We start from the raw sequence: 22,870 nt of genomic DNA, 5'->3' as shown, positions 1-22,870 counted from the left end.
ATAGCAGCCAGCCATTAGGTAGGGTGAGCTTCAGCAGGAGCTCTTGTAGATGGCCCTGGCCTGCTGATGGGCTGGCAGAAGAAGAGGAGCAGACCCTTCAGAGAACATAATTCAGTTGCTGGAGCAATTGTGGTGGATGAGTTGTAACTGATAGATCTGGTTTTATGCGTACACTCCCTCAGCACACTGCAATGTGGACAGCAGTTCTGTGAGGAGAGATCAGCATCCGGACAGTTAAACTGGGGATTGCTGTCTGATTCTAGAAGGAAATGGGATGTTTGGTGAAGTTGTGTACTCTCTGTGTCATTTTTTCCCAGCAGGTTTCTGCTTCTTATTCTAAGGCTGATGTCTGAGCTCTGCTCCCACGCACGCATATATCCCTTGTCAATTTTTTCTGTTTATGTGGTCTTATCTTAATAAACAAGCCTGATGTGGCCTCCTAATTAAAAAAATCTCCATAGCCATTTTTGCACACAAGAGAGGAAGCTGAGCTAATCCGTACCGTTGTGTGAGAGGATAGGCTGGTTGGAGAAAGTGGCATAGCTTTCAGTGGCATGTTTTTGAAGTGCCATTTATCAGTCTAATGTCATTCCCGCTTTGTTCCAAGCAAGAATGACATGTCCTTTTTTGAGGTGATGTGTTTGTTTCTCCTTCCAGGTTTTTCAGACGGCTCTCAAGTTCCAGAAAGGCCGCCAAAACCGCTACCACGGAGAATAAATTCTGAGCGGAAAGCGGGGAGCTGCCAAACAGGCGGAGCCAGCAGTGGGACCAGTGCATCACTGCAACTCTCCAGTGAGATCGAGAATCTAATGAGCCAAGGCTACTCATATCAGGACATTCAGAAAGCACTGGTCATTGCACATAACAATATTGAAATGGCCAAGAATATTCTCCGGGAGTTTGTTTCCATTTCCTCCCCTGCGCACGTGGCCACATAGCACATTACCTCCACACCCACAACTTCTGTGGACCAACTGCCTGGGCAGCCATAGCCCAGCTACGCACCAAAGGGGAAGGGGGTTCCTTTAGAGACTTCATGCTGAGGTCAGTCCTGCCTCTTAAGAGAATCAGTTATCAGGTTTTTGTGGTTCCAGATTTCAAAGCAGTGGAATGAAATGGAGCAGAGTGGTGTTTTTTACAGTGTATGTCTTGGAGTCCTTTACCCCTACCTCTTGTTTGAGAGAACAGATTTATTTCCAGGGTGTTAGTAGAGAAAGGTATCGCAGCAAGGGGTCCCCGAGCTGATGCCCTGGAGACTGGGGGGAGTGTTTTGTGCTGTGAATTCTAAGTGAATGCTCTGAGAAACAAAGTCTCGAGGTTGGTGTGGTGTGTCCTGTGGTTTATGGTACTAGGTTTGGATCTGTTCGCTGCTGTGTGTCTGGCTCCGGCTTTTTAGAGCAGCTGGGAGGTCACTTTCTGCTGGGAATAAATAGGAGACCTTGGAAGAATCTTTCGATTGCTTCCTGTTTGCCATGGTGTTTCCCTCTTGCCTGTAATAATAGCATTTATTGCTTCTGATTCAAGTCCTCCCTTTTTGCCTGGAGATAGCATGACTAGCTTCTGTCAGGCAGTTTGATCTTGACAGTGCTGAGAGTTGGATTTCTCTCATATGTGTCCTCTTGCCGGCAGCACTGGCAGCACCAGATTCCAGGCAGCTAGATGTGCTGAAAGTTTTGCGTGTTTTTGAGGGGTGGGAGAGGGTGGGAAGGATTTGAGTGAGAGCAAAGAACTGGCTGCTGCTTGTCCTTTTTTAGCCTTGAGCATTTTGTGCTTCAGTGCTCAGACTTGATTGTGGCCCTGCTGGGCTTGAGCAGCCGTCACTGGACACTCCCATACGCTCTTTCTCTAGGAATGTTGCACCTGGTAAATATGATGTTTTATTTATCTTAATTGCATGGTGGCTGTTGCACACTAGTGGCCTTCACACACATTCCATCATCTCCTTCAGAGAGCTTTTGCGGGAGCCAGCTGTCTTTGTGCCAGGCTGTTTTGTGGAATTGGTAGATGCAGCTGATGTATTCGTTGGTATCTTACCTGCTTTGCAGTAAAAGAAATGCAGCAGTTCTCTGCATGGCTATCAAAATAACATGGGGGCTCTTCTTTCCATTTCCATTATTCTAAGGTATTGCCAGAGCTTGTGTTAAAACAGATCTGGGAAACTTCTGTATTTGTAAAATGATCACACAGCTTTAAAAGTCAATACTCAGCTGTTACTTTGAAAAAACCTGACTTGCATACTCAGCTACTTCACTCTGTTCATATATGCTTGATGTGCAAGAAGTGTATGGTTCCTTTTGAGAGGATTTAAATGAAGTAGGGATACACAGATCACAGCCTGACAGACAAACAAGTGCTCTGTGTACGCTGAGAGGCTATTAGCCTTTTGAAGCATGTCTAGCATTATTTGCATCTCTCTAAGGCCAGCAGTATTCACTAGGCAAAGGGTTGCAACTTGAAATATTGTTGGGGTGATTATGGCAGTTGGATGGAGTTTAGCCTTTTAAAGAATCTAGTAGCTGGGCCTGGATCTCAGAGAAATGGCTTGCAATTGGCGGAGAGGTCTTATCAAGTATTAGCAAAGGGAACTAAACGTAAAATGTTTGTTTTATGTAGAGTATAGGTTTCTCTGTATATCTACAGCTTTATAAATTGATGCAGCGGGTTCCAGGCAGTTTAGAATGATGAACTGTCTCTCTTTACTCCCCTCCTTTCTGTAGTAAAGAAAATGTTCCCTGAAACCGTAAGGTGATCTCCTGCAACACTTACAGGCCATCACCACTGTTGCTATTTTGGGGCCAGGGCTGAAACTTGCAAATGCAGCACACTGATGAGATTTATGTCGGTAAGCATGGTGCTCTGCAGTGGTGCAGAGAGGTCAGGCACAGCCAAGAGCAGGGTCTGGTCTTGGTGAAGGTGCTCGGTTACACAGAAGGTGATGTCAGTGCATATTGCACTCGGGGAGGAGGAACTGTTCTTTTTCCTCTGCCCACACATGCATCAGTCAGGGGTATAGTGAACTAGTCCTGTGTGAAGTGCTCTGCTAGTTATGCATGGCAGCCTTGGTCAGTGTGTCTGTGCGAGCTTCTAGAGAAGTAAGCCCAGCACTTGTGCTGCTGAGGCAGGAACATGGGGCAGCTCTGGTTGTTCTGCCAGTAGATCTGCGTGTTACACTCAGCGTGTTACGCTCACAGCCTGAGCAACCAGTCCTACCGTATGAAAGTTATTTCCTGGCTTTGTCCTGGAGAACCAGGTAGAAACGCTTTTGTGAGGGAGCACTATGGTTTTATTTCCCTCTTTCTCATGTTCTCTCCAGTGCTGCCACTAGCTCCATGTTGGGTTTGGAGCCACTTTGTTTCTGACTTGCTGCATAAACTCAGTGCAAGTGTGTTCAAGTGTGGCGTGTGACTCTTGCCACTGCCAAGGCTGCGTAAGAGCCAAGTCCAGCTGGCTAGAAAGCCTTAACTCTTGTCTTGCACGGTGTGTGTGATCAGAGTAGTGATGCCCTGTCCCGTACAAGCCCTTTATTACAGGCTTGTTATAATGTTAAATTAAATCATGCCTAGTGGAGCTATTACAGGCCTGTCTTTGGGGTTTATGTGCCGAGAGACGTTCCTATGCACGGTGTGTGTGATCAGAGTAGTGATGCCCTGTCCCGTACAAGCCCTTTATTACAGGCTTGTTATAATGTTAAATTAAATCATGCCTAGTGGAGCTATTACAGGCCTGTCTTTGGGGTTTATGTGCCGAGAGACGTTCCTATGGGTGGTGTTCCAGGTATTAGAGATTAGAAAGAGCAGTCTTTGTGGCATGTATCACTACTTTTTCTGCATGTGTCCTTTCTGTGCACTGTTTGTGTCTCAAACTGATTTAAGAAACTTAAGTCTTGGCTTTTCTTCCTTAGACATGTAAGCGTTTGCTAGTACCACTGAAGTGCAGCAGAGTCCTGACCATGTCTTATGGCTGTGCTCTGTGAAGTCAATCCAGGCACTGTACAGTGTGCTTTTCTTGTTCTTTCAGAAAGGTATGCCTAAGATTGATGTCTCTTTTTTTTCCTTCACCTTCTTGATCTTTATTCTTAAGAAGTTAACCTTATGACGCTACTTTAAAAAGGAAAAAAAAAAACCCCAAAAGTCTAGTGCCTTTCTTAAGGGAATGCTGCATCGCTAGGCTGGATCTGAGTGTCCAGCCCTCTGTGAGAATAAAGAGCCTGAACTAGACAAGCTGTAAAGATGCCTTTGAGCACAAGACTGCTTTGAAAGGGGTGCAAAGAAGGGGCAAGAAAGATGGGCAATTGTCACTTCAACTATGACACTGTGTTTTGTAGCATTTCAACTGGTGGCTTCCTACTTTATCTGTTACTAACAGTGACTTGTCTGGACTGGCGCTGTACTAAGCCTGGTGTGAAGACAGTAGAATTGTAGGACAGGATTGGTTTGCTTGTAATAAAATATGCGTTCTGCTCATAAAAAATGCTGGTTTCCCCCCTACCTGTCAACCTGGACACAAAGCGAGCAGAAAACATTTTGTTCAATAAGAGCTGGGCACAAAATGTGTGGGACCGGTATGAGTCGCTGCACAGCGGGCAGCAGGTAGCTGTGGAAAGCAGGCAAGTATCATCTGTTCTGAAGAGGCTTTCTGGCTGACTTAGTACGTTCAATGCCACTGTAGCTGAATGGGAATCTGAAATGCAATGTATCCTGCCAGGGGTGTGGTAAATCTTGTCTGCTGCACTGCCCTTGTGTGTCTGTCTCTGCAAGTGCTGCAGCTTGAGGCATGGAGTGTCCCTGCGTGGAACCAGTGGATTTGCTTTCACTATAAACAGCTTTTCTGCATGCCCTTCACTGAGCCCTTATCTTCGGGGAGCCAGACCGGCTCAGAGTACAGCATGTTGCTTCCTGCACTAGACTGATTACATTACTGTAGCTAAATCTGAGGCAGGGTCATTACTGTAAATGTTTTTTTCGGTTGAGCAAGAAAAAATGCAACTCCCAGGGCACTTTCTTAAAGGTGCCACTTTAAAAATTAGTGGGGAACAAGGACAGTTATTTTTAAAGTTCCTAATAGAAATCTTTTTTGAAATTCCTGGTGGGGGAGGAACAGTTGTTCTTTCTCTTGAATGACAAATACCAATTTGTATAATATCAGTGTTAAAAATGTTGAGATTTTCACAAAATATTTTAAAAAAGTATAATAGTGTCATTAATATAAAAATATAATAGCAGTATTTAATCCTTTCAGATCTGTAAAGAATAAGGAAAAACAGAAGGTAAATATTCTTACAGAGTGTAGCTGAGCTTTAAGGTTCACTTGGTTTAAAGTCCTCGTTTTGTTTGCAAATGCATTGTTAATGTTTAGAGGTTATACTAATGTTATTTATTAATTGTTTCCATTCTTGTATGCTGCCCACTAAGAGCTTCTTTGTTTGGGATTTCATTCACCCGTGTCAGTAAAAAGAAAACAAAACAAAGTTTTATTTTTCAATAAAATTTCCTTTGTCGTAGCATATCGTCTCTGTTGTGTTGGTTCTGTGAGTCCTGGAAAAAGAATATCCTGCTCGAGCCTGTCTCAGTCATCTTGTTCAGGGTGCCCAAGTCTGAGATGTTCAGTTAGTCTCCTGCATCTCTTGCCGACTGCAACTGACTTTGTACCTATTTTACCTATTACCACAATTATCTGTTCAATTCTAGTTCGTATCATGGATACTAAGAAACAGAGGGCAGGAGAGACTTACACAAAGGTTATACTAGTAAGTCTATTGAGAGAGTTAACGTATTCTGATAGAAGCGACTATAATGGAGTCTATAATCCATCAGGACCTCTCAGAGTCCGGGAATGGCATGAACAGGTTTGTTACCACCCCCGAACAGAGTCTAAGGGAGTCCGGAGGAGTCGGGTAGAGGCTGACGGGTTCTGCAGTGGTGAGGGCCTAGCAGACCCTGGAGCGCCAGTCCCGCTCCGCTGCCGTCCGTTAGGCTCCCTTTGCCTCTCACAGGCTCTGTTAGAACATGACTGTAGACTCTAAAGACTTTTATAACTACTGCATAGCAATTATGTAATTTTACGTAATTATAAAATATAGTTATATATGAAATACAAAGGATATAGAATAAATCCCAAACTATATATACACAGCTAACATTGCACAACACTGTGCGGGGCAATGGATGCTGTACAACGTTAGACACTGCAGGAGTCCAGCATACCCGCTGGGGCTTGCGAGACGCGGGGCGAGTGTGTGGCAGAGGCCGGGACCCTGGGAGGCTCTGACGGACTCAAAGTGTGGGCCTTAGGCATGGGGTGAGTCGGGCGAGCGTGTAGCATCTGGAAGAGCCTGGCAGGTGCTGGGCTCCGTTACACTGCAAAATGCCCGAGCCTGCAGGGTCAGTTCAATGAAGCAGGCACAAAGGAGGAGAAGCTGGTCCAGCCACCCGCCCCTCCCCCCCAGTGCATTCGGGGGTCAAATGACATTACTTGGGGTCAAATAAGGACACACAGGTCACAGGGGGGTAGAGTGAACCCCCTCAGAGAAGTCACAGTGGGCTCAGATGAGGACACGGGGGTCAACTCATTTGACCCCCCAAAGTACTTCATGAGGCCTTGAGGTGACCTCAGTTGACCCCCGTGTCCTCAATTGACCCCCAAAGTACATAATGAGACCTTGAGGTGACCTCTGTTGACGCCCATGTCCTCAGTTGACCCCCCCAAAATACTTCAGGAGGCCTTGAGGCGACCTCAGTTGACCCGTGTCCTCATTTGACCCCCAAAGTACATAATGAGACCTTGAGGCGACCTCAGTTGACCCCTGTGTCCCCAGTTGACCCCCAAAATACTTCAGGAGGCCTTGAGGCAACCTCAGTTGACCCCCCCCCCGTGTCCTCATTTGCCCCCCCCCCCCCCCCCCCCCCCCCCCAGTACTTCAGAAGGCCTTCAGGTGACCTCGTTTGACCTCTGTGTCCTCAGTTGACCCCCGTGTCCTCAGTTGACACACACACACACACACACCCCCCAAGTACTTCATGAGTATCATGATGAGGCTTTCTGAAGTACTTTGGGGTCAAATGAGGACACAGGGGTCAACTGAGGACATGGGGGTCAACCGAGGTCACCTCAAGGCCTCCTGAAGTACTTTGGGGGTCAAATGAGGACACAGGGGTAAACTGAGGACACGGGGGGGGGGGGGGGGGGGGGGGGGGTCAACTGAGGTTGCCTCAAGGCCTCCTGAAGTACTTTGGGGGTCAAATGAGGACACGGGGGTCAACTGAGGACACAGAGGTCAACTGAGATCACCTGAAGGCCTCCTGAAGTACTTTGAGGGTCAAATGAGGACACAGGGGTCAACTGAGGTCACCTGAAGGCCTCCTGAAGTAGTTTGGGAAGGTCAAATGAGGACACGGGGGGGGGGGGGCGTCAACTGAGGTCGCATCAAAGCCTCAAAGGTTTCACCGTGGGGTCAACTGAGGTCACCTCAAGGCCTCATGAGGTACTTTGGGGAGGGTCAAATGAGGGTTCAGGGGTCAACCGAGTTCGCAAAACACCTCCAGTATTTCACCATGGGATCAACTGAGGGCACAGGGGTCATCTGAGGTAACCTGAAGGCCTCATGAAGTGCTTGGGGGGGGGGGGGGGGGGGCTCAACTGAGGACGCAGGGGTCACCTGAAGCTAACGGGGTTAAATAATATGAAGTGGGGTCAAATGCGGGGCCCATGGGGTTCAGTGCATAGGGCACGCTCAGCCTAGTTACAGAGTTGCAGGCATGGGCCGGGTCACGGCAGCGTGGTGTCAGCCGTAATCTGAACGCGCTCTGAGTATTGGCTCCCTGGCTGTCACCAGCCAGCTGCCGCATCGGTGCTGGTAGGCAGTGCAGGATGCCGCGGGCTCAGAAGCCAGTGTAGTGGCAGAGCTGCCTGCTAGTGTTTATCATCATCTACCCTAGCTGTCAGCACAGCTCGTTTATAGACTCAGATCACAGTGCAACAGCAGAATTGGATTTATTTCTTAGCGGGGTATGAGTATCTGTCCTAGCTAGTAAAACAGTTCTCTGTTAGGACTTGTTAGATTCCAATAGCGCACTTACCGCTGCGTAACTGTTAGTACCTACAGAAGCTACTAGAGTTAGGTGTTAAGGTTATTGGTATTCTCTGCAATCCACTAACAGAGTTGGTTTTAGCATTATTAGTGTTTATAGTAGCTATCGTTAACAGATAATTCTGTTTATTGATTATATTAGACTAGAATATTACTGCTATCGGAGAACAGCTACTGCAGACACTAACAGTTACTAACAGTAAGTCAATTTTTAGAATTGATTCTATTAAAACAATGGTCTGTGAGTAATTACTAGCATCTACAGCAGCAAGTAGCAAAGTTTTCTTATAGATTCTAATAATAGAACTATGTATAGTACCTATAGTAGGGAGTAATACAAATAGCTACTTTAACCTATACAGTAGCTATTAGAATCTAACAATAGTTATCTATGAGTAGCAGTTACAGTAGCTGGCCCTAAAATCTGTCAGAATTTATCAGAGTGTATCTGTAGATTTATTAATATCTACAATAGCTGGTAATAAGATTTTCTTGTATAATCTACCAGTATCTAATAATACTGTTATTCATTAAGTAGTTATTAGTATCTATATTAGCTAGAAATACAATAGTCTCGCAGAATCTGTAACAGAACCTACTTATAGACTTATCAATAATAGTTATTAATGCAATTATCTGTTAGAATTATTAGAATTTATGAATGGAATTTATTAGTAGTATACTTAGTAGCTAGCCATACAATTTTGTCTCATAATCTATGAGAATCTTTTAACAGAATTGTCTAGTCATATCTGTATTAATATTATTTCAATTATCTGTTAAAAGCTATTACTATTAGCATCTAATAAATTAACTACCTATTTATATTTAGTATCTATAGTAGCTATTAATACAATTACCAATTAAAATGTATTAGACTATATCAATAAGAATTATCTATTAGGATCTGGAGTAGCTAGTATATGAATAACAGTTCTAATCTATTAGAATTCTTTAAGGGAAAAATCCATTAATATCTATTAGTATCTATAGTAGCTATCAATACAATTATCTACTATAATGTCATCTATTAGAATCTAGCGACAGACTTATCTCAGTAGTTATTGTATCTATATTACTTATTAATAAAACTATCTAATAGATTCTACTGTTGGGATCTATTAAATTCTATTGACAGTATTATTTTTTAGTATCTACCATCACTAGCAATATAATTAGATATTACAATCTAGTACTGCAATTACCTATTAGAATACATCAGTAGATTTATTAGTGTCGGTGGTTATTAGTGTATTAGCTGTTAACGCAATTACCTATTAGAATCTATAGAATTATCTGTCAGCAGCTACAGGAGGCACAAGCATGCCATCTGTCAGACCCTCACCGGGATCCTCGACTAAGAGCCATCAGTACATCGTTAGTCACTACCTACCGCTACCTCCTAGTATTCGGCATCAGACTTGTGCAGCACCTGTCCATAGCACCATCGCCGCCAGCGTACGGGCTTCTCCTGCCCCGGCCGCGGTGCGAAGGCAGGTTAAGCCAACGCCGTTCTGCTGGCTTCCGCCGGGAAGCAAAGGGCCATTTCTGGCAAAAGCCGTGCTGCGGCAGCGCGTGCCGCTGCAGACGCCTCGCTGAGAGCAGCCGGGCCGAGAGCCCGGGGCAGCAGCCGCCAGCCCGCCGCCACCTTCAGCAGTGTCCCAAGTGCCAGGACGCCTGGGTGAGGAGGGGTTCGAGCTGACACTCGCCTACCGATTTGAGCCCTTCTCCTAGGTGAAAGTCCCGCTGTTGTGGAAGCAAAACCTAAAGGTGGGAGTGTGCACGGTGCCGCCCAGCCTTGGTAACCTGCTCCTGGGGAAGGGAGCCTTGAAATGGAGCGGGGCCGGGGCAGACACGCTGCCCTTACCGTCCCGCTGGCGCTGCTGCTAGCGGGAACAAACTCCAAACCCGGCTTTGAACTTTGTACTTTATTTTCACATATATAAAAAAAAAAAACCTCGCAAGTATCAGACAAAACTTCTGGAAATTTACACACAATCCAACAAAAATATATATAAACCAAAGCTTTTGCTTCAAAAACACTTGTAGCTCATGAGTATAGCTCACCGCTTGTTAGGGCGCTGGCCGCGGGGCTGCCGCACGGCTCCCTGCTCCCGGCAGAGGATGCTGGGGGCTGCGAGGGGACACCTCTCCCCTCGCCCAGGGTTACCCTCAGCCCCTTGCCGCAGGGCTGCCGGGGTGACAGGCTTGTGGACAGCGTAGCACTGAGAGTATCGGACTTAGAGGAAGGAGGGGCTGCGGGGGGCCGAGCTCTCTAGGACGCGGCGGGGGGAGAGCCATGTTTCAGGCCACAGCAGCGGAAGCTAAAGGCAGGCTGCTTGCCCGTCTCCCCTCTCCACCACTCGGCTGCTGTAGCACCAGCCTGGCTGTGGGGCCAGGGGTGCCACCGAGCACAGAAATAAACCAGTTTTACCTGGGGCTGGTAATTCTTCAGCACAAAAGAACCCCTGAGACGTCGCCAACTGGCCCTGGCCTAATATTCCTTAGTTTTAAATTTGGTGGTGGGGGGGGTGCGCACCGGGACCCACTGTTGCCAGCAGTTGTGCAGCCCCCCTAAAAAGCAATCCAATTCCCTGGGGAGTGGGGAGAGAGAAGCCCTCCCCCTCACGTCAGCAAGGCTACGCTAAACCAGAGAACCTAAGCCCTTGGTCTGGCCTGAGAGATGGGTGCCCCTGTCCTTGCTCTGCCAGGTACTCACCTCTCATAGGATCACAGCTACCCGTTGTGGAGCTCCCTACCTGCACAGCACCGTCAGGACACGCTGGGCTAAACCAACAAGACAAGAACAGTTCAAAAGGAAAAGCAAAGCACTAACACCTCCCCAGCAGCTGGCAAATGCCACTCTAACACACCACTTCCATTCTTCGCTCGTCTAACCTGCACACCACTACATCTAAGGTGCCTCAGACATCCCAAAAGTAAAAGTAAAATTTCACCAGCTTTTCTGAGCAAGTTTGGGGCAAAACACATCAAAACCTTCCCGCACATGTACAGGACAGATTTCCTGAAAAAGCCTCAAATCCTTCCACCAGGTAGCTTAATGCGGTATTTCTTTCTAATATTGCTGTTGGCTTCTCCGTAGTAGTAAGCAAGTCCAGCTGTGCTGCTGCTAAGTCGACAACCTGCAAGCCCATGGTTGAGGTAACAGACAGGTGAGTCAGGGGCTGAGTTGGGGCTCAGCGCTGTGACACAGTAATCATCTCCGGCCGTGCTCCCCAGGTACTGGAGCAGGGGTGGGACAAGGCAATCCAAGAGCAGGAAAGGTTTGAAGGAAGAAAGCACTTAGTAGTTTCCCTCTCTAGTTTCTCAGATCGATGTATTTCTCGCTCTTCAGTCCGCCAAAACAGAAAGAGGGGGGGAAAAAAAAAAAAGCAGTTAGGGGTGAACATAAAACCAGGACCTCCGCTGCAGGTGTCTGCACAACAGACAGCAATGCAACGGGGGAGAGCCGCTGGCCCGGGCCACCCCATGGTGGCTGAGCACCCGCCCTACGGCAAGGGGTGAGCGCCAGCTGCGCAGGCAGCAGGACAGGGTGGGGTTATCTCTTGGCCTAAGGCGAATAAAACCGCAGCGGGCTCAGGTGCCGCATCCTATGGCTCTGCGGGATGTGCAAGCCCTGGCTTAGCACGGTGACAGTCTGGCACCAATACTGTGAAGAGTCGCTCGAGGCCCCAGTGGCTCTCAACTCCAGGTGAGAGACAAGCACGCGGCCCAGGAGACTCATCTCACCCTGCACGGAGAGCTTTGGCTCAGAGGGCCCATTCCTGCAGCCTCTGCTCTGACTCCTGGCCAGAGAAGTTTATGTAGTTCCTTCTCCCAGGGCCCCCCGGGGAGCCCGGCTCCCGCCCCAGGGAGCGTGGCAGGAGGCAGTGCCAAGCAGGCCGGGCAGTGAGCAGTGTGCTCCCAGGAGGTGCCAGGGGCTGGCACGGAGCAGAGCTGCACGTGCACAGGGGAGGGCTGCTCCTACGTCCTTGGAGCAGAGAGCTGTGGCTTTATCACCTCCCCCCCCTCCCACAGCCCCTCTAAAGCGCTGATGATGGATGATGGAGGCCCATGCAGGGTGGGGAGTGCTGGGAAAGGAGCTTGCGGAGAGGAGAAAAGCATTACCTCGATGCACCCCCGGTACACTCCTCACCTCCACTCCCAGCCCTGGGAGCAGCCCTGGCCCTGGGGAAGGGCAGCGCACGACGCTCTGTCCTACCTGGTCAGTGGCAGGTCTCTTCTCGCCGTTGGCACCCTGCAGGAGCCCCGCCTCTTCGGAAAGTTTATCTGACTTAACTTCAACTACAATCTTGTCTTTACGTGCCTCTGGCTTTGTGCTAGGGGAGGGAGGTGACAATTTTGAGACATGTTTGCGATACCAACGAGGGCACATGGCCGGTGTAGCGAGGCCAAGCCCTGGGGCTCCATCTCAGGGGATGCTCTGGAGCGGGGCCGGGGCAGAGGAACACCAGGGCTGAAAGAGGCTCCAGCTCAGAGAAAGCTTTGGGCTGCCCAGCCCCTCCCTAGGGAGGAGTCCCTTGGCTGCTCTACCACTCTGCTGTCCTCCTCATTGCCTCCCTGTGTGGACAAGGCGAGCAGTGGGAAGCTGGAAGCGCTGCCGAGACCCCAGCGTGGTGCCCCCCGAGGCTGCACTATTGCCTCCCTCCGCGTTGGGCAGGGAGCGGCTGGTGCAATGAGATGGGAAGCATGAGTGATGGCAAGCATCTTTGGCCCCAGGGGCTCCCTGGGAGGGCAGGTGGCAGTGCTTACATGTCCTGTTTCCCAGCGCGGCCACATGGGATCTTGCCTTTCTTGTGCAGGAAGTAGATGACTGACCCCAGCACAGCCACCACGAGGATGCAGACGATGATCGCCACAATAATCACCCCTTTGCTCTCCGCTGTCTTTTGATCTAAACACAACGGGAGAGGAAGAAGTTAATGCCTGTCCCACTCTGACGCTCTCCAGCTTCTGCATTACTGCACCCCCTCGGGGGCAAGAAAAGGACCCCTTGCCCCAAAAAGCACCATGGGGACTCCAGTTCCCGGTGCTTCTCCAGCTCCATGCAGGATGCAGATGTCAGTACAAAAATGCTCTGTTAGGGCAGTTTCTGCATGAGTACCCTTTGCATTCTGCTCCCGGCTGCCATGCCCCTGCGTGCCATAGGAGGATGGCTTACAGGGTTTCCTGCAAGACACCAGGCCATGCCTTTGCTTCCTCGCCCAGCGGGCCTGGGCTGCACGAAGCCACACTTGGTGGCCTCGCTGGGCTACAGGCTGAGGACAAGCAGGCAGCTTTCACACCGCTGCAGAAACAGGTGGGGGCAGAGCCTCCATTTCCCTCGCAGCCTGGCAGGAGAGAGGAGCAGTGTCAGACACGGTGCAAGAGCCAGCAGCCAAGGCTCCCTCCCCAGGCCAGAGGTGAGCGTGACTCCCGCCGGTGGCATGCTCCCACCAGAGCCTGATGATGGACGCATGCACCCGGTGCGGCAAGGAGACTGACCTTTTCTGGTGGACTCCACTGGTAGAGCAGGAAGGGAAGGAAAGAGACAGAGCTTAGCCACACCACAGCAGCACGGCTCACACGGTGCCTGTGTGAGGGCAACTAATACTTCTCTGGGTTCCCGGTGCAGAGGGCAGTGCCTGAGACTCACCGAGCAGCTGGATGTGCTTCTCGCTGACACCCAGCGCGTTGGAAACCCTGCACATGGCTCCCGCCCGCAGCAGGTCATGGTTCACGCGCACCGTCAGGTTGCTAGCGATGTGCTGATTTTCAACGTACTCGTGAGCCTGCGAGGGGTAGGCAGTGAAGGATTCAGCACCCAAGGCAGTGTGCAGGCCCTCTGAGAGACCGTGACCTGGACCCAGCACCATCCCCAGCTCTCACCGTCCCGTTGACATTCCAGTGGACAGAGGGCCTGGGGAAAGCGATGGCCTTGCAGGTCAGGTTCACCACCTCATCCGGCCGCACATACAGCGGCGAGCTGATAGCGACGATCCGCGGCTTCCCTGTGGGGAGGGCACATCAAGCACCCGCGGCTGTCGGGGGGGTAACAGGGCCGATGCTGGGCGGGACGGGGCTCACTGGCATGGCAGCATGCCTGCACACATGCCGGTTCTTACCCTGAACAGCCACAGCCACCTGCTTGCTCTGCTCCAGCCCCGGCACACTTGGTGCGATCACCTTGCAGCTGAAGTTGCTGGAGGTTTCGAAGGTGAGGTTGCTCAGAAAGAGCTGGTTCCCTTCTCCGACCTTCTTGCCCTGTTGGGAAGGGATGCCCCCCAGCAATGAGCCCCAAGCACCAGGTCCTTCTGCACCCAGCTCCCCAGGCTCTGCAGCTCTCCCAAAGGGGCTCAGCCCTCCCTCCTATGCACAGCGAGGGAGCCTGTAAGGACAGGACCTCTCTGCAGTACTGGCCAGGAGGTGAAGAGGTAGAGATGGAGAATGCAGGTCCATGCAAGGCGGAATGTTACCCCTGGGCCCCCCCAGGAGAGATGGAGCAAGCTCCTCGCTCTGCCCAGTTTGCTGCAAAGCCCAGGCTCGCTGAGCCTGAGCGTGACGATACCCGAATGCCTGCTCACCTTCTCATCCCTCCACTGGTAGTCCAGGGCCACAGGGCTGTGGGCATCGCAGCTCAGCCTCACACTATCCCCTTCCTGAAGGGGTGCGGACGGCTCCATCTTCACATGGACCCCTTCAATGTCTAGGAGAGGGATGGAGACCAGGGCAGGGTGAGCAGGAGGGATGGGGCACCCACCACAAGGTGCGCAGCGTCCCGTCCCCTGCCTTACAGTTCACAACAAGCTCCACATCCTTCTCCAGCTGTCTCATATCATCCAAGTCCAGGGTCTGGCATCTGTACAGGCCGCTGCTGCTCTTATTCACATCGTGCAAGTTCAGCACCCCGCTGTTGGTGTCTGCCAGTGACGTCAGGTCCTGCCAGCTGTCCTCCAGCTGCAGGCAGTGGGGAGAAAGCAGAGCCCTTAGCTGCACACAGGCACCCTCCATCCCAGCCACTGCATCCCACTCCCCAGGGCCCTCCAGGCAGGGGCCAAGTTGCAGCCAGGACATGAGATGTCTGCCAAGGGAGAGGTGCCCAGGTCCCTTCCAGCCTCACCTCTCTCTTATAGAAGCTGAAGACGGGCGCTGGGTTCCCATCAGCCTCACAAACCAGCTTCACGTCGTCCCCTTCCTTTACCAGTGCCGAGGACGGCATGACCTGCAGCTTCACGTGCTGCGCGGGGTCTGGGGGAGGAGGGAGTTGGGGGGGTCAGTGCGGGGCCCTGCCACGCAGCACTGGGCAGCGGGCATGGCCCCCAGCCCCTGACTCACAGAAGACGGTGATGTTGACTCGCCGCGACTCCACAGCACGCTTCTGTCCCCGCAGCCAGTAGTGCACAGTGCAGTGGTAGAGGGAGTTGCGGTCCTCCCGGGTGACATGGGCGAAGAGGGTGCTGCTCACCGTGTACAGCCCGCTCGACTCACGGGTCAGCGTGGCCGGGATCTTCACCACTGCAGGGGACAGAGCCACTGTTCCCAGCCCATGGGGAGGCCGTGGGAGGCGAGGAGGGCTCCCTTGGGAGCTCCGGGCTCCTTTGGGTGCCATGGGCTGCCAGTCCCCAGCCGATAAGGCCCTGGATAGCACAAGTGCTCCAGCCCCTCTCTCGAGCAGGCAGGTGCAGCTCCCCATCCCCATCCTCATCCCCAACCCCACCCAACTCACTCTTCTCCTCCGGCTGCAGCTGCTCCCCATTCTTGTGCCACGTGATGTTGGGAGGTGGGAAGCTGTTCCTGCTCACACACTGGGCAATCTGCAGCAGCAGAGAGCGCCTTGAGCACGGGGTACCCCCATGGGAAGAGGGGAGTGGGGAGCCTGGCATGGATAGGAGCCTCCCCCTCCCCTGTGTGGAGCCCCTCCTCACCTGTGGGATGTCACTGCTCTGCACGGAGACACCGCCTGCACTGGCCACGATCTCAGGGGCCTCGGGGACCTCTGGAAAGAGAAGCCACCCCACACGTATTAGGAGGGATGGGACGGGATCCCCTGCCAGCCCCACAGAGCCTCCTGCCCCATCACTCACTGTAGACGCGGAGCTCAGTGCGGTTCTCGCCCATGCCGTGGCTGCCCGCCCCGACCTGGCACACGAAGGTCCTGGAGTCCTGCACCATCACCCTGTTGATGGAGAGGGCCTTGTCTTCCCCTACTGACAGCCGCCCCTTGTAGTCCGTGTTCTCCTCCAGGATCTCGTTGCCCCTGATGTGGTACAGCCTCACCCGGTTGTTGCGGTCAATCTGCAAGGCGAGGTTGGGCTGGGCTGACGGGGAGCCCGGGAGAAAGCCCCGGGCTAGCTACCACCCCAGCCCACCGCTCACTGCTCCTCTTCCAGGTCAGCACTCACGTAGAACCAGCTGATGTAGGTGTAGGAACCATTTCCAGGGATGTGGAAGTTGCACTCAATCCTGGCCATGCCCCCGCTCTCCACTTCAACCACTGCTGGCATGGAGACCTCCAGCTTGCTGGCTGCAGCTGTGGGACAGAGCCCGTCAGGGGTGGGAAGCATGGGGAAGCCCCTGTGTCTGAGCTAGCGGGGAAGCTGAGCCCAGGCCTGTAGCCATCTCCATCCCCTGAAGGGCGTGAGGCAGAGCTGTGTCCTGTGCTGGTATCCCCCAGGCACCATGTCCCAGCCCAGTGGGAGTGCCAGCCAGGAGCACGGCCCCACCTCTGCCACCACGCTGCCTTCTGCGTCCACAGAGAGCCTGCAGGCTCAGGCCACCGCCCCTGTTCCCAGAGAGGGGACGAGGCACACCATGCTTGCACCACCGGTCTCCTCAGGACATCTGGAGACTAACACCCACCCCACTGCTGTTGCAGCCCCTGCCAGACCTGCCCTCCCCACGCAATCCCAGCCTTGCTGAAACGGGCAGCAAGACCTCTGAGCCCCCAAACTCCCCTCACAGCACCGAGGCAGGGAGCGGCCGCACCCTGCCCAGGTATGGGTATGGGAACGGGCTGCGCCTCCACAGCCCACGAGCCAACAGATCACCTTGCCAGCTGCCATAATCTGAGCCCGGGGCAGTGCTCATCCCCATCACACCCCGGAGCACACATCTACCCTCCCCAGCCCAAGCCAGCATCCCAGACCAGCACCCACCGCACCTTACTGGCCCCAAGGGCCAGGCAAGGAGGTGCCGGGAGGTTAGCAGAGGCAGGGGAAGGGGCCAGGTGCTGGAGACTGAAGCTGGCAGCACAAAGGCTGCACCTTCCCGCAGCCCGGGACCAGAGCCCTGACGTCAGCCTGCGCAGCCCCCGCAGCAGCCCCGGGAGCTGGGACATGAATGAGGCGCTGTGTTCCTCCACAGCGGGACGAGGCACACAGGGCAGCAGCTCAGGAGGGGTGCCCCAGCCAGCTGCGGCTGCCTGCTGCTCCCTGGCCCCCTCCAAGGCAAGAGGGCCCGTGGGGGAGGCAGCACACCCCCAAGCACCATGGCCGTGGCGCAGCCAGAACTCCTGGGTCCCTCCCCAAGCTCCAACCCTGCCACCTGGGCAGGAACCCAGAACCCAGCAGTCGGAGCATCCACCCCTGCAGTGTACCCAAGGCAAGCCCCTCGCTGCTCCTCTGCTCCCTGCCCAGAAAGCAAACCCAGCGCTGCCTGCCCATAGTGTGGGTGGCACCAGGGACCCGCACCCCTGGCGAGCAGAGCCTGCCCACCCCAGCAGCCCACCTTCCCTCCCAGCCCAGCCGCCCGCTTGCCCGCAGCAGTAATGGAGCTCCTGGCCATGCTCCAGAGCAGCAGGGGAAGGTAATGGCTATCGACCCAGAGCAGCTTCCCGAAGGGCTGGGGGCAGAGCAGCCCAGCCGGGCACAGCACAGACAAGGGCTGCGTTCACAGCAAGGCTGGGAGTGCCATCACCGCTGGCCCTGTGGATGCCAAGGCAAGGGTGGTCTGCATGCCCTGGGCTGGCATGCAGCCCTGCAGGAGGGGAGAGCGGTCTGTCCCCCAGCAACAGGGCCAGCCGGCTCGGCACCCAAGGCCCAGCCCAGGTATGGGAGCTGGGGACAAGAGGCTGGAGGAAGCCAGCTGTGTCAACACCTCCCTTGATAGTGCCGCTCAATAACAGCCACAGAACCTTGCAAGCGAGGCAACTTCAAAGGGCAATGCTGTGCCCACAAAATACTCTTTGCCTGGAGTGGGTATGTGGTGGCACAGCCCCAAAATGCAGCCAGGAGCCCTTCTGCCACAGCAAAGGCCCTGGCTCACAGGACTAGACACCTCAGGACACCCCAACAGCCAGCTTTTGGCCCTCACCCGTCCCATCGGCACAGTACAGTTGGCACTAAGCAAAGAGGGATGAGCAAAGCACTGCACAGGAAAGGAGGTGCTAAAAAAACAGGTGAAAGCCTCAGAGATAAGCATGCACTAGGGTCAGGAAACTGGACTGAGCGTACGTAGGAAAATATAACTTTGCACCGGAGGCACCTGCCCACCTGTACGGCCATGACTCGGCTGCCTGGTGCAGCCAGGCGTCCGCAAACGTGGGCAAGCCTGAGGCTGGGCTGGACCCCAGCTGCCCCCCTGCACCCTCCCCTGAGCCCTGGCACTTCTGGGCTGCAGGCAGCCAGGCCAGGCTCTGCCCCCCCATCATTTTTAGACCTTCAGCATGGGCCCCAGGCAGAGCGAGCCCCTGGGAGAGGGAGAGCTGCTGGCCCGCACCACTGACCCGCTCAGCATGAGAGCCCTCATCCAGGCAGCGAAGCAGCCGAAACCATGAGCTCAGAGCTGGAGAATGGCTGGCATCTGGGGCTGGCATGAGGCATACGTCCCTCCCACCCATCCACTGCCCTTGAGGAGGTGGACATGGACGCTGCAGCCCCCACGCTGCCTGGAACAAGGGCTCATGGCTGCCCGCCTCCTCCGGGGCAGGCTGGATACTAGCCCTCCCCCGGAGCTGGAAGGAGTACCCAGCAATGGCACAAGTGCGGCTAGCTGGGGGACACAAGCTCCCCCCCCCCAACCCTGGGGGGACACAAGGCTTCCTCCTGCAGCTCCAAGACCCCACAGCCTGCCAGGTGTGTGGGCAGGCTAGAGAGGCACTGGGCACAGGCACCAGTTTGTTGAGGGAACCATGGCACGGCTGGAGACCCATCGGCCTCGCGTGGAGCAGCCCAGCTGCAGAGCTGAGCTCCAGCCTGCACCGTGCACCCCAAGTGCCTGGCACGGCTCCAGCGGGAGACCTAGAGATCTGGAGAGGACGTCTGCAGCAAGCAAGCAGGGAAGGGAGGAGAGCCCCCGTGCCTTTCCATCTGGCTGGCGGACAGCCGGCCGGCAGCCAGAGCTCCACGAGAACAAAGATTTGCTTTTAGAGCCGGGAAAGGGGGTGGGGAGTAGCACAGCCCCTCCACCAGCCTCCTGCGGAGCCGAGGTGTGTGGGGAACCGGCGAGGAGCGCGGCTGCGTTGGCGGTGCAGAGCCCCCAGCGCAGAGCCCCCGGCACGGAGCAGCAAGACGAGGGGCACCACAGGGGTCTGGAGCCGCACGTGGGATGCCTGAGGTTTCCGCAGGTTTCTATTCCTCTCTCAGGGAAACCAGCTGCAGCCAGATCCCTCCCGCTCCCAGCACACGCACACATGCTGCTCTCCTCTGCCTTGGCAAGGCCACCCTTCCTGCACAGGTCCCTGAGCCGGGGTGCCCCAGCTTCCAGGGAGCAGGATGACGTGCACCCCTTCTTCCTCAGAGAAAGGAGAAACCAGGTGCAGAGCCACGGCCCTGCGGCAAGCAGCACCACCGCCAGCGCCCAACACCTCCGCCCCAGCCCAGCACTCACTGTGCTGGGGACGGGGAGGGAGCCAAGGCTCTGCTGCAGGAGGGACCGGCGCCTTGCACCCGCAAACAAACCCCACCACCCCATCAGGACCCAGCCGTGTGCACCAGGAGAGGAAAGGCTCGCAACCCCAGCCCTGCAGCCAGGTGACAACATCCACAGAGACCTCTCTAACAGCCAGAGATGGCAGTGCAGAAGGGGCCAGGGTGGCACCGGCAGCTCCAGTGTGGGCTCAGTCCCCTGCCCCGGCAGCACAGTGAGCCCCCCGGCCTGCCTGAGAACGGCTTGGCTGTGGCCCCTCACGCTTCTGGGAAGCATCAAGCCTTTCGCCGTGGCTGGGCTTGCAAACACACGGATGCCGCCAACCAATAAAAGCCTCGCTCGGCACATGCGCTGCGAGGAAGGGGATCCCAGCACGGGCCGGGGGTGGAAGCAGCCTGCCTTTGGCTCGGGCGTTCAGCTCTCCTGCGGCACCAACGCCTTGGCCAGAGCAGGCTTCCCCAGCGCCTGGGGCCACCTCCGCAGCATGGCTGGCCAGGGACAAGGCGAGAAGGTGGCAGGGAGCAGCCAGCGCACCGGGACGGCTCCCTGGCCCCCAGGGAGGGGAGGGCATGCTGCGAGCAGCAGGGCAGGGCAGGAAATGCAGCCCCCCCCGAGGGTAAAAATGGACTGGAAAGAGGATAAAAAAAGAAAGCGTGAAAAAAGCCAAGAGAAACAAAGTGCTTGGGGAAAAACTCCTTAGAAGGAAAGGGGCGGATGCTTCCTAAGAACTCGACCAATTCATCCTGCTGCACACCGTACACACGTGGATGCACCCCGGCACCCTGCCCCTCTCACCCTTGCCTCTGCCCCACGGAGCACGGCCCCAGGAGCCTGCCCTTGCGCCGGCCGCCCGCCCTGGCCACCGGGGCAGCGCCCCCGGGGAGGCGGAGCGCACCCCTCACCCTGCCCTGCCCTCGGGGGGCTGCAAAGGGGCCCCGAGAGCAGGACGGGGCACTCCCCGCTCCCCACGCCCAGCCCCGCCGCCACCGCGGAGCCCGGGGACGGGCAGGCGAGGACATGCGCTCGAAGGGGCTGCTCCCAGCCGGGCTCCCCCGGCGCCACAATTTCAGCATTCCTGGCCGCAAGCCAGGCAGCGCCCGAAGGGCGTCAGCTCCGCTGGCTGCCCGGGCTGGCCCCGGAGCGGCTCTGCGGGCAAGACCCCGCCGGCTGCCGCCCCTCGCCCCCTCGGAGCGCGCAGCGCGGCGGCGGGCAGGGGCCGGGCAGAGCCCAGCACCGCACCGCACCGCACGGCCCCGCGGCCGGAGAGCTGCCCCGCTGCAGCCCGGCGCCCCCCGGGCAGCGGCAGAGCGGGTCGGGCCGCCCCCCGGCCGGAGGGGGTCCCCTGCCCGGGGACCGCGGGGCCCCGCGCCCCGCCCCGCTGCCCCCAGCCGCAGCACCCGCAGGTGCGGCCGAACGGCCCCGTGTCGCCCCGCAGCGCCGGTCCCGCCGCCACTCACCGCAGCAGAGCAGGAGGCAGCAGCCCCAGCCCAGGGCGAGCCCCGCCGCCCGCCGCCCCGCAGCCATGCCCGCCGCCGCCGCCGCCTCCCGCGACTGAGCGGGGCCCGCGCTGACGTCAGGCGGCGGGGGCGGGGGAGGAGGAGGAGGAGGAGGAGGAAGGCGCGGTGCCTGCCCACCGCCCGCGGCCGCTCATCACCCCCCGGCGGCAGCCGCCCGCCCGCCGCCGAGCCCCGCAGCGCCCGGCACGGCCGGCGGGGGTGCGGCCCCCGCCCCCTGGGGCTCCGCGCCGGGCTGCGGGCGTCGCTCGGGCCGGCGCCCCGGCTCTCCCAGAGCCCCCCCGGTTCTCCCAGAGCCCCCCCGGCTCTGAGCCCCGAGCGAGCGCTCCCGCCGCCTCGGCGCGGGCCCTTTGCGGGCGATTCTCGCTCTGCCGCGGGGGCTCGTTCCAGCGGCGCTTGCCGGCCCGCAGTGTGCCGGCTCCCGCCTGCCCGGGCTTGCCCAGGTGGGAGCAGGCTGCCGGGCGCGGGAGGGGGAGATCACTAGCAGGCCCAGCCCGGGGGGCAGAGGCGTGGGTTTCCCCAGGGGCTCGGGAATGGCAGAAAGGGGGACAGTCCCCGAGCGCCCCGGGAGCCGGTGGGTCTGGCTGGCAGCGCCCCGGGGCAGAACCGCCCCGCTCCCCTGCTCAGCGCTGCTCTGCCCCACAGCCCACCCCTGGCTCCTGGCTTGCCTCTGAACCCACGCAGGTGGACCCCAAAACAGTGGGGCCAAGACACCCTTCATCATTGCCTGGGCCCGGAGAGACACGTGGGGACAGCGGGGTCCTGGGGGGTGCCGTCCCAGGGCGGTCACAGAATCGCAGAACCCTTTAGGTTGGGAAAGGCCTTTAAGATCATCCAGTGCAACCATTCACCGCGCTCTGCAGGGTTTGCGCCCCAGGCCCCGCTCCGCCTCGGTCCCCCCGCACGTGGTGCCCCCAGCCCGCGGGGACGCTCCCGGCCAAGCCCCGTCCTGGTCCCCGAGGCCAGGCCCCAGCGCCCAGCCCCGCTCCCCGGTGCACAGCACGGCTCGGCCCGGGCCCCCGCGCAGCTGTTGGACGGGGCGGCTGTGGAGAAGCCGTTAGCCGCGGTGGCCGGGGCAGCAGGGCTGGCCGGGGGCCGGCACGGGGGCGGAGGGGCTCCGAGGGCCGCACAAGGCTGCTATTATCCAGGGGTAACCACCCGGGCCAACAACGCAGCCCTTCCCTTCCTGCAGCCCCGGGATAGCCCCGGCGCCGGCCTGGGGGAGCACACCAAACCTCCCCCGGTGCTGCAAGTTGCCCACAGCCAACCACGCAGGACGCCTGGGTCCAGTGCCCCTGCCCTGTCGCAGCCTGGCTCTGCGCCTCGGTTTCCCCCGGGGCAGTCAGAGCCGGAGGGGCTGTGTTGGTGGACAAAGCACTGGGGTTTTCTTCTCCTTCAGAGCCCT

At 56.2% G+C, this 22,870-nt stretch overlaps 2 protein-coding genes across 4 annotated transcripts in view; one reads left to right on the top strand and one right to left on the bottom strand.

The window, feature by feature from the left end:
• The window catches only part of CBL (Cbl proto-oncogene), a 41,293-nt gene extending 39,611 nt beyond the window's left edge, over nt 1-1,682 (top strand). For all 3 annotated transcript variants that reach the window (XM_075723175.1, XM_075723174.1, XM_075723176.1), the window contains one exon: nt 658-1,682. In XM_075723175.1, the coding sequence (XP_075579290.1) occupies nt 658-938 (281 nt within the window). In that variant the 3' untranslated portion in view covers nt 939-1,682. The remainder of the gene's footprint in view (nt 1-657) is intronic.
• An 8,748-nt stretch (nt 1,683-10,430) lies between these two features.
• Nucleotides 10,431-21,475, bottom strand: MCAM (melanoma cell adhesion molecule). Its single transcript, XM_075723217.1, has 15 exons — nt 21,409-21,475; nt 16,489-16,616; nt 16,171-16,381; nt 16,012-16,082; nt 15,813-15,900; nt 15,422-15,601; nt 15,207-15,334; nt 14,881-15,043; nt 14,671-14,792; nt 14,212-14,350; nt 13,976-14,097; nt 13,743-13,878; nt 12,860-13,001; nt 12,309-12,426; nt 10,431-11,435 (listed from the first exon to the last, which is right to left on the bottom strand). Exons 1-15 carry the CDS (start codon nt 21,473-21,475, stop codon nt 11,406-11,408), a joined length of 1,845 nt encoding a protein of 614 aa, XP_075579332.1. The 3' UTR covers nt 10,431-11,405.
• Nucleotides 21,476-22,870: the final 1,395 nt, after the last annotated feature.

Source organism: Pelecanus crispus, chromosome 19 (assembly GCF_030463565.1).
Source record: "Pelecanus crispus isolate bPelCri1 chromosome 19, bPelCri1.pri, whole genome shotgun sequence".
NCBI lineage: Eukaryota > Metazoa > Chordata > Aves > Pelecaniformes > Pelecanidae > Pelecanus > Pelecanus crispus.
This window is presented reverse-complemented; position numbering and strand designations above follow the sequence as displayed.

What these genes read in the sequence shown, in the direction of transcription:
- MCAM (XM_075723217.1), bottom strand. Translation starts at nt 21,475, where the DNA reads ATGGCTGCGGGGCGGCGGGCGGCGGGGCTCGCCCTGGGCTGGGGCTGC. An exon ending in AGTCAACATCACCGTCTTCT is followed by an intron (nt 15,335 to 15,421) that starts GTGAGTCAGGGG and finishes CTCCTCCCCCAG; the next exon opens with ACCCCGCGCAGCACGTGAAG. An exon ending in ACTGGAATGTCAACGGGACG is followed by an intron (nt 13,879 to 13,975) that starts GTGAGAGCTGGG and finishes TACCCCTCGCAG; the next exon opens with GCTCACGAGTACGTTGAAAA.